General features: G+C 40.2%; 1 protein-coding gene across 1 annotated transcript; it reads right to left on the minus strand.

Moving 5' to 3' along the window:
* On the minus strand, nt 1-10,429 carry nr5a5 (nuclear receptor subfamily 5, group A, member 5). Its single transcript, XM_077556493.1, has 7 exons — nt 10,222-10,429; nt 6,622-6,767; nt 6,417-6,558; nt 4,759-5,492; nt 2,508-2,627; nt 2,281-2,428; nt 1-348 (listed from the first exon to the last, which is right to left on the minus strand). The coding sequence occupies exons 1-7, from the start codon at nt 10,319-10,321 to the stop codon at nt 101-103; spliced, it is 1,638 nt and encodes a 545-aa protein (XP_077412619.1). The 5' UTR covers nt 10,322-10,429; the 3' UTR covers nt 1-100.
* Nucleotides 10,430-11,501: the final 1,072 nt, after the last annotated feature.

The raw sequence follows: 11,501 nt of genomic DNA on the forward strand, positions 1-11,501 counted from the left end.
TTTTGTTGTTTCATCAGCATTGTTTTCATTTTATTTTATTTTTACATCACAGCAGCAGGTTGAGGTGGTTACTGTGTATACAAAGGAAGTTCATGTGATCTCAGCTGTGTTTGGTGTGTAACAACTCAGTGAGCAGAGAGTTACAGGGCAAATCGCCCAGCAGGTGGCGTTGGTACAAATACTCTTCCACCTGCATACTGATGCTCCGCACCTCGGGCAGCCTCAGCAGCAACTGGCCAAATTTGTCAGAGTGTCCGGGGTGAGTCCGCTGCGTGTGCTCCATCAGCGCCCTGTTCACTCTCTCCTGCGTGTGCTCCACTTGCTGCCGACTCTGCACGGACTTCACGTCTACGCCAGACGAAAAACAAAGGTTCGAGTCACTCAAAATTATCCCTCAAGTTATATTTACTAATTTTCCTGAAAAACGTCACGTTAACATTTTCCCGCTCGTCAGGTACATTTATTATCTCTTTTTGGTTTTTAATTTATTGTGAATTCTCAAAAATAAAACTTAAAAACACATAGCATTTTGTGTTGCATTAATTCATGCTAAAATAGTCGTGGCGAACGTTGGTTTGTTAACAGTGCTAATGCTATCTTAGCCAGCGCTGCTTTTTAGTTGAAGGTGGACATTCGAAGTGGTGGCGGCTACAAACAACGGCGGTACATTTGGAAGCCAGGTAATGGGGGTGACTGAATTAATATGTCCATTACCATACAATACTGTGCGCACAAAACTATTTTTAGGGCTATTTCTTTTCCTAAATGAAACTTAACTCACATCAGCACCAAAATGCCACCAGATGGCGCCTGAGCTCAAATACAGTGCACCCCCTGCTCACTCGCGGTTCAGGAACCGTGGATTAGCATAGTTGGTTGCAGATCCGCATTTTATACTACTTTTTTACCCTTCAATTTTTGTGGAAAATTCATATTAAATGCTTATCAACGTTTTTTAAAGAAATTTAGGGGGTTTATTGTTATCGTTGTTTTAATAAACCAATGCACTTTCAGTGGGTGTCATTTATACACACATTTTTGCTATTCTATGGCTGGTGTTCTGTCAATTTCAGCTCCTGAGTGCTATTGGGCATGCGCACGGCCCCAAATCATTAATATATATTTTTTAAGTTTATTTAATTTATAGTGCCTTTTGAACACTAAGCATGTAAGCAATTACATGTACATGAAAGATTGAAATAGAATATTGACGATATACGTGCTTAATGCTTATATCATACAATATTAACTACCTTACGCTAGTATCTCGCTATATCGTCAATATTCTATTTAAATTTTTCAAGAACATATTTTTTTTCTTTATACATTGCTTACATACTTAGTTGTCAAAAGGTACTATAAATTATTATTATTATTTTTTAATATTACTGATTTGGGGCCATGCGCATGCTCAGTAGCACTAGGGAGCTCAAATTGACAGATCACCGGCCTGGTCCCTATAGTGGGGTCCATTACACATCAACTCGATTAAGTTTTCAGCCCAAAAAAAAGTCTATTGATAATTTTGCGAATGTCGAAACACAAATATGTAGGAGGTGTTACAGTAAAAAATATGTTATACCTTTTCCCCAGGAAATATTCTCTAGAAAGAAAAGCAAAGGCACTAATGGTGATAGCCCTGAAAAATCTCAGCAGCCAATCAGATTTCTCTAATGTCAGTCTCTATACTGTTTATAGTCTCTATAAGGACTATGGCGATATCTATACGGTATTCTGTGATGTATTAACTAGTGTTATTGTTCTTAATTTATTTAAAATATTCAGTACAGGTAGTCCTCATCTTACGAACACAATGGGTTCCGATAGGTTGTTTGTAAGTCAAATTTGTTTGCCAGTCGAATCACATTAAATTTAAAGTTACAGTTTATAAAATTATCTTTTAAATAAAATAATAAAAATGTTGGGGGGGGAATGAAACACATTTTATACAGTATATACTGTCTATATAGTGCATAAATTAAGTTAAAAAATAAATTTTATTATTATTATATTTTATTATTATCATTTTTATTTATTTATTTATTTATCATATTTGGTTTATGAAGAGTGAAGAGTGGCTCCTGTGTCGTGCATCACAGGACAGTGAGCTAGATAAATTGTGCGAATGAAAAAAAAGAAAAAAAACTTGAGAACGAAATACGGCATTCATGGACATTAGTCAGCCTTTGTTTTGTATCTGTGACTCGTTAGCAAGCCGAATGTTCGTAACTAGAGGACTACCTGTAGTTGCATTCTTCTCTGAAGAAATGAGAAGCTCACCGGGGTTAAAAAGCACCAAATATTTAAGACAGACAAACTCGTGCCTGTCAAAGTGGAGTGACTTCAGTTTGGATACCAAATCCTGCGTCCTAGTGACCAAACTGCTGAGTGTTGCTCCTGCCTGAGAGAGGATTGTTGACATCTCGATCTGGCGAGAAGAACGATAGACGCGTTAGATTTGTGATTGTCACCATCACAATATGGTTTCACTGCAGGCAGCATATTACCTGCTGTCCCATGACCAGATATACGCAACCCTCTTTTCCGTAGGTGACCTGTCTGCAGAGATGGTCCAGAACCAGCAGCTCACTCCAGCAACTCTGCAGGAGAACCATCTGGTCCTCCACCTTTGGGGCAGAAGAGCATGTAGGTCATTGTAATGACTAGATTTGCATTTGTCCATTTGCCATTGAGTAGGCACGACTCAACAGCTGATTACAATAGAAAAGCTATTCCCGCCTGTGTTATAATGTACATTTGGAGCTATGTGCTCAGCTAAAAAAAAACAAAAACAAGCTCATATAGATACACAATGCAGGGCTCCAGAGTGACTAACTTTTTTTAGGAGTACAGTGGCCGCTAAGCCAATGCTTCTTCTTTTCTGTTACGCCACCCCCACTACCAAAAAGAACATATTTCACATTCCCCCCAACTCACTACCACAACTGTAAATAGTATAATTTGTCTATAAAATTTGTTATAAGTACACCTGCATAACTTTGTATTCTTATTAACATTAAAGAAAATAAAAAGAATTGTAGGCCAACTTACAACAAAGAATAACTTTAAACTTTAAATTGTTTTTCGTCTCTGCCTTTCTTTACATCCTTGTTGAATATTTTTCCATGTTGTCTCTTATTGTCGCTGCTATGTGAAAAACACGTCCATATTTGTATTTTTTTTGTATTTAAACATTTGTTTGGGGGGGAATTAAACTGAATGCAGACATCCCCAAAATCTAAAAATGTAAAATAATGACAAGATTCTTTCGCTTTGTGGTGTGTACGGATGCTTGGTGAAAAAAACAAACTACACCTTCGAGCTCATACTCCCTGCGCACAGTCTGACAATGAGACCACCACTGCCACCTACTGTAGTAAACGTGGAATACCACTATATTCTAGTACAGCAGCCGTGTCTAACCTATGGGCCATTTGTGGCTCGCCATCCATTTTTAAGCGGCCCGTGACATATACTAAAAATGGCATCTGCCACTAATAAATTTGTTTTATATACTGTAGAGCCTTTCTAATTATGCAAATGAACTGTTTACATTATTTAAAAAGTAAAATTTATCTTTATCAAGACTGGTGGAAAAAAATACTTAATTTTTGTAAGCAAAAATCTGCTCTGTGTCAAGATCCAAATTGTGAAACTATCACATGAATGATTGCCAAGTAACTGCTTTAAAACAGGTCATCAGATCCTGTTTTAGTTCTGGATGGAGATTGGCTTTGGCTGCTGTTTAGTGCAGGAGCTGATATATTAACCACCCCAAAATATTGTCAAATCCTAAATATTTCCCTTGTAGAAAACTGTTAAGGGAGCAGTTTTTCCAAAACAACAGGGGAGTATATAAACATTATGCAATTGCTTGAGTGACTGATTTTGGTGTACTTGAGAAATTGACGTAAAAAAAAATGGCTAGTGGCCCTTGCATCCTTTGATTTATCGATTGTGACCCTCGGAGTAAAAAGTTTGGACACCCCTGCATTTAAAACAAAAGTTCACAGGTCACATGAACCCCCCTGGCATTGCATCGTCGGGGGCCCGTCCCAGTATTTGAAAGGGACTGCAAAATGTAAAGAATAGCTTCTACCACCAGGCAGTCATAATGCCTGATGAGGTTTGTATTCAGCTACTGATGACACTTTTTTATTTTTATTTTTTTTGCCCAATTGTTTTGAATTATTTATTTTGTTTTTAATGTACAGTATATTTTTGCACCAGGTCTGAGAGGACTGTAATTTCAGTTATGCTGTATGTTCTGTATGTATGGCACATCTGACAAATGAAATTAAATGAAATGAATGAAAATTTGGGGGCATACATGAGTCACAAATTGTCGTGTGAAGTCAATATTCACATGTCCAGTCATTTTCACTTTACTTTTGATAAATGGGCGGAAGTGTGGAGCAGAAGTTTGTCAGCAACAAAATACGTACAGTATATTAAAGAATTGTAAAAAATCATAATTTTTTTTGTTTTTTTTTGGTAATGAAAATTTAATTAAACTGTCTAGAATTTTAAGTCCCAAAAGTACTGCAGAGAATTGAGACTGAGCCCTGCGCGAGTAATTGATGCCACACCAAAAGGCTTGTAATTTTCTACTTATGCCACAAGATGGAGGGAAACATTTTTTTTTCTATATGGCATGGCTTTGTCTGACATGAAGCTCCTTCCCCTTAGTTCAACATACTTCCTTGTCATCAGTGTTACATTTCTGTTGACGCATTTACGATCAATAAAGCTATTCACCTTGAGTTCCTTGAAGAGCGCACTGTTCCTGGCCCACTCCACTAAGCTAAAAAGAGTCTGGTCCGCCATTTTGCACATGATACTGAATGTGTTGAGGCAGTCGTGCTTGCCCCGGTTGGCCTGCTCCCTCTGCAGACTGGCCACCACTTTGGCGCATAGCTGACTCTCATCCTGTTCTCCCTCCAGGAGCTGTGCGAGAAAGGCGGAATGAACGCCGCAGGTGGCCGGGGAGCCAACTGGGCCGGGAGGCGGCGGCGGCGGCTGCAGGGCGGTCGGGATGCTTGAGCACGACGATGTCGAGGGGGTTTTTAACGTGTAAGTGCTGCTTGGGCTTCGTTGCATGGGATAGTGTGAAGGAGCCGGGCCGTAGCTCGGAGGCGTTTGTAGTTCTTCCGGGAGGTAACTGGGGAACATCTGGGGATGCATTCCGGCATATGGAAGCGGCAGAGGAGGGACCACCCTGGCGTCACTCACAGTGCAGTCTAAAGGCAAGGGTGCCATTCCGGAGGTATACATGTGGGACTGATGGAAAGCATCCGGAGACATGGGAGCGCTCGTGTGGTTGCACATGTGTGAAAAGTCATTAGCGGCCGAAGGCCAGAGCCTTTGCGTCGTTTCCATTTTGGACCTATAGGGGGCGGCGCTGGCCTGGGGATGCACTTTTTGTTCTTTCATCTGCCTGTAGAAAGGCCCAAACTTGTTCCTGCCGCCTCTCATGCGGTCCGCTCTCACTGCTGTCACACAGGGCATGAAAAACACAAAAGTGCATACATTTCAAAGTGAGGTACACACATTGTCGATTTTAATGAAACATGAAAAGTTGAAGTGATAAAGCCCAAAATTTCTTTGCATTAGTGTTGTAATCTGATTTATGATTTACTGACTTATGTTTAGGCCACACTTTTTTGGTAGAATTTTATGAAATTGTTCTAGTAAATGCTTGAAGGAATACAAGTCAAAGTGTTTACTGTAGTAAGTTAACAACTCTAATTGATATTAATTTATAGTGAATTTGCTTATATTTTGGTGCAGGGCTGGACTGGCTATCTAGCATATAGGGCAGATGCCCGGTGGGCCGGCCTCTTTTGAGGCTGATGCAGAGCTTTTTAATTGTTGTTTTCCTACATTTACATATGTACATACATACATACACCCCAGAGACTGATCCACAATTTGGAGGGACCAGTCCGTTAATTTCGAATATAGATAGCAAACCGAAACATCATCAATAAACATCAGTGGCAGAACTACACGTTAGACAAGAGTCGGGCTGGGCCAGTGTACTGGACACCGGGCTTACGTCAAAATGCCAGGGACGATTTTTTTGTGCCAATCCAGCCCTGTTTTGGTGTAAGCCTATACAAGACCAAAACATTTATGTATAATAAATTTGATACCTCACATTTTAAAAATAAGTTCAGATGATAGAATTCGGTATGTGCTTGATCCGCTGGAAAGCTCTCTCTGCTTTTTTTCTTTTTTAAGAGCGCATCTTATCTCCTCACTATAAAATCGTCTTATGTCAACTGGGTCATTACAAGCAATGCTGGCGTTGCTTCTTTATGACCTCTTAGATACAGCGGAGAGAACATGCGTGTCAGTGGAGCAAAATTGGTGCTGCCCATGAAGGAACAAAGGGCACGCACTCAAGACTTTACCTTCTTTCTTCATGCCCACCGCCAGACACTTCTGGAAGCGACAGAAGGGGCAGCGCTTCCTCTGGGAGACGTTCATGGGACAGCTCTGTCCCTCTGCGCAGGCGTAGTGTTTGTTGTTCTGTACGGAGCGCTTGAAGAAACCCTGCCAAAACGTCACGGGTCAGGGGTTGTGACTTGCGGCTTCAGGTTGCATCACCCGCTTTACCTTGCAGCTCTCGCAAGTGAGCAGGCCGTAGTGGTAGCCTGATATTTTATCTCCACACACGGGACAGCCCTCGCCGGACTTGGGCCTCTCGTCCGCGTCCCTCCTGCCTGCGTCCCTCCTGCCTGCGTCCCTCCTGAGCTCCTGAGCTGAGCAAGCACAGTAGTGAAAACACAACTAAGTCCAAAGATACACAGTGGGGTTGGCAAGGTTTGCTTGCGCATCACGGGCTGAGATAAGTCGTGAACTGATGAGGTTCCAAGCCACTGATAACGCGTGCTTTCTAATGGGAACTCCCTTTTTTCCATTCTTTTTATGAGTGATTCCTAACCTTTATTGAGCAAAGGCACATATATAACAGTAGAAATATCTCACAGCGTATTCATTGTTCGGCATTCAGGAATTTGTATATTATTCACATAGGCCAAAGCAATAAAAGTATTGATTTGCCACCCTCTAGGAGCTATGTTGAAATGAGTCGAGAAGCTTCATTTAGACCAGAAGTAGTGCTTTGCTTTGAGCCTTTCATCATGCGGCATCTCAGTGCCAAGAAACTATGTTTGACGTGAGTTTAGGAGCTTCATTCATGCAAAAGTAGTGCTTTGCTGCTGTCTTACGGCATTTATAGGCTATTTTAAACCTTGGTCCCTGTATACGGATGATGATCTTGTCTCAACTTACTCACAAAGTTTGACTTTCTGCTTCTTCTAGTGGAAGAGCATTTAATTGTTGTGCTTGTTTGCCACTGTCATAGATAGATAACAAAGGAGAACAATGTGGAAACAACGATCAGGAAGAAGTGGTTGCTTCCTTCGTCCGACAGTGATTACATTTATTTTTGAAGGACGTGTACCGGCATCATTTCTCGAAGGACTGTCTTGTTAGTGAAAGCCTGTTCAGAGCTGGATTTGCAACTCGTTTAAACATAATGGATCAGTCCCACCGCTGTGTGACACAACTGCAAACGTAAAAGATGTAAATTTAACATTTTGATTTAGCCTACCTTCCTATCCTTTCAATTAGAGATGTGCCATATCATACGCTCTACCATATTACCGGTGTATTTTTAGTGCCTAAAGTGGGAGCTACATTTGTCGTGTGGAGGTTGCTTGGTTTCAAGAGGTCAGATATGATAAAGCAGACGGTGGTTGGATAATATTGAAGCGGTCGCGTATTGTTTTTGTCAAGATACAATCCGTGGTGGTTATTTTGCTGTGATTGGCAACTCGCCACCTAGTTGACATGAATGACTTTGCGATGCTAACCGGCCGCTAAGTGGTTTCGACGAGACGGCTTGTACGTTGCGACCGCGCAGTGGCCAAAATGTGTACATTTGCGTTATTCATAATCGCTTGTAAATGCCTACAAACATTCACAGCGAATCGGAAACATTCACGGCAGAATAACGCTCGTAGTAGAGTTGCCGGTTATGGCAAAAATAACCACTGCCTAAACAATCTCTACAACATAGTCTCTGTAGTAACGTTATGCCACTTTTCCACATATTAAAATAGTTCTCAAATGTGTAAAAGACATGTCTATCTGGCTCAAATTGGACCTGTTGTACTACATGGCCGAGTCGTTTCCATTCCCAACATTAGCACATGGCTACCTGAGCCGAAACCACTGCCCCTTCAAGAGAGAAGGGTATGGTATGGTATGGCCTAGGCGTGGCCTAGTGCAGCTATTTACATAAAAGTGACACACCCCTAAACTAGGCTCTTTTGAACATCATTTTTCTGATTTTCTAAAAAATATTAGGTCCAAAGTCAATTTTGACGAATGCATGTCTTACAGACATGTCTTTTACACATTTGAGAACTATTTTAGTATGTAGAAAAGTTGAATAATATGAGACCTTAAAGATATGAGTTTAATACATTCTGCAACTATATTTGTAACTTATCTCAAATCATCTTTCCTTACTTAAATGAATGGAAGTGCTATTACAGTTACAATTATTACAGTAACCTCACTTTTTTCTGGTGGTGCGTTCAAAGCCCCACACGCAATAGGTAAATTTCCGCCAAGTAGAGGTTGACTTTAAATTATTTTTTAAAATACCCATATGACTCCCACCCTTCTAAACACTTGTTAACCTTAATAAATTTACCTTTTAAAATGCAAATGTAGAATAAATATCAAGCTTTATAAATAAATGTAAGTGAATGCACACTTTGCACACCGGCAGCACATGACGATGACGAAGCGTCGGTTTAACAACTATGTTCAAGTGTTTGTCGTTCATCTTGAAATGGCTTACCTTAACCAGAAACCAGGTTACAAATGTCAGAAATGGTCACAAAAAGGAAAATCTGCCATAGAGTGAATCCGCAATAACCGAACCGCAAAGTAGCGAGGGAACACTGTAATCTGTACGAGTCTCCCAAAATAGAAATGTGTAATTGCAATGTGCATTTTTAATAAGACAAATCAAACTATAATATTGTACTTCATAAAAACATACACTAATGCCAATAAAATGCAATAGAATGTGAAGAATTAGGCCGTTTTTAACCACATTATTGGCTTCAATTAAATAGACATCGTACTGCTCTTTGGGTGTACGTGCCTCGGCCACCTGAGTGCAGTATAATACGGACATACGGATAGACATCTCCTAACTAAGCCTTGCAAATATTACTCATTCTTGGCAGAGGATAAACAATGTATGCCTGTGACTATCGGTGTATTATTTGTCTACTGGTGTTGCACCACCATTTGTGTACGAATGTGGCACAGATGGTATTTGTAAGCTTCCTATGGCTTTTTGCAATGTTTGTAGCATCAAGATAAACTTATGTATCAAAAGCAAAATGCTTTGTTTTTGGTTTAGTTTCGTAAACTTCAGTAAACAGCTTGAAGCTATTTTCTTTTTGCCAAACTGCTAGTTGGTGTGATGGACTGCGCTCGTATATCAAGTTTGCACTCGCAAGTCAAAGCAGATACTCGGCAGATTGACGGATAGTCACTATCTTGAACACTTGTAAGTCAGGTCACTCGTATCTCAAGGCACCACTGTGAAGGAATGTTTCTTTATCGCATTATGCTATCAAAATATATGTTCGTTTTTGATCATGACAAACGTGTATGATCATTGGTAAGACAATAACGATCGATTTGCACGGTGCCAAATGTAGCCCACCGCTGAGTCCCAACATGTAAGTTAATGACAATAATAGCAATTTGAATCTAGTTACGTGACAATAAGTCGTTCACCATTCCGCTGCTTTTATTTCTCCGCCATAAAGAGGATAGCGCCATCAATACTACCTGGTCCATGTGTCACCATTCATTCTGATATGCGTCATCACAGATATGATACTTACATAATTCACATCAGGAACTCGGGATAATGACTTCCCTCTGAACCATTTTGGCACCGTTACACCTGCCACTCATTTTATTAGGCACATCTGAGCAATGGAAGACGCTCCAATGCACGCAGTAATGTAACGTAATGGACAGCTTCTTCTAATATTTTGCTCTTCAAATTTAGCTCCATTACTTACGCCTCATGCCACAAACTATCACCAGCATTGCAATTGTTGAATGAATACAGTATTGACTGGGCTGGATGGCTGCTTTCTAACTTCTACTCACACGTTGATGTTCCTTCAAAAGGGAAGATGTCCTCATGGTAGTTGTCCGTCTGGGGTCCAGAAACCTGCTGCTGCTCTTGGAATTGATCAGGAACATCCATACTGTCTACAGGTGCAACAGGTCCACGGTCAGGTCAGGTCAGGTCTTCATAGTCTCAGGTACAATGGGAGCAGACGCACACGGCAGGAAGGCTACGCAGCCCCGAGCGCTGCCGGTGGACTGACAACCGTTTGAGGGCCACATGCGGACTTTGATCGGTAGTCGTAAAAAAAAAAAAAAAAAAAACTCTCCTGACTGGCACTCCTGGCCTGCGTGCGCTAGACAGTCAGTCACATAGCCACCTGCTGGAATGTTACTGTAGTGAAGTCAATGAGCCATCGCTCTTGAGCTGGAGGCCTGATAAGATAACACTCAATAGTGCACCGCTGCAAATTGTGGCCATTCGCAGATTCCATATCTCAATTTTGTTCCTTTGTATTGTGTATTGTTTATGGAGTCGCCAAGGAAGTGGATTATGAAACAACTCCTCCAATGAAGATCTCCTTGACAGACATCATACAAAAATCATCTTCCCCCACTGAAATGACAATAATCTGTCCTATCCTTCCACCCAAAATCTCAAATTTTCCTCTTTTAGTTTTTCAATAAAATAGCCCTCTATAGAATTATATTTTATAAAATAAAATACTGTATTCAAATAATGGGCATTTACGTTGTTTTTTTATGCCAGCCACATATTGATATAAATGAATATCAGCTAACATTGTTTAGTTTACAAGCTCAATCCAAGCGTGTTTCATATCAAAATTATATTGTATTTGTATGCAACATCACAATCACTTGTTGAATATTTTGAAAGTCAATTGGGAGGTCTTGCACGGGTTAGCATTCAAACTAGGTTGGTACTTGCCATGTACTTTCTTGTAAATATGCACTTTTCACATATAAGGCTAAACAGTCAGTGATTGTGCTTAAGCAGGTTTGTATTCAAAAGTTAGGATTCGAGGATGGTTGCATTCATTGTCATGTTTCTAGGAAAAAACTATGTTAAAAAAATAATGTTACTTTTAAGATGCTTATGACACTTGAGTCTAAGCAAGCCTATAGTGATATTTCTCAAACTTGAATTAGATCTTCCTCTCATCATACATTGTTTCACTAACTTAATTGTTACACAATCATTGTTTCAAATAGAGCCCAAAAAAGGGACTTTTTTTTTTAATGCTCTAAAAAAAATGTGACACCCCTGATGATCCAAATTAATTTAATTCAGGTTCAGA

Source organism: Vanacampus margaritifer, chromosome 2 (assembly GCF_051991255.1).
Source record: "Vanacampus margaritifer isolate UIUO_Vmar chromosome 2, RoL_Vmar_1.0, whole genome shotgun sequence".
In the NCBI taxonomy this organism is placed as follows: domain Eukaryota; kingdom Metazoa; phylum Chordata; class Actinopteri; order Syngnathiformes; family Syngnathidae; genus Vanacampus; species Vanacampus margaritifer.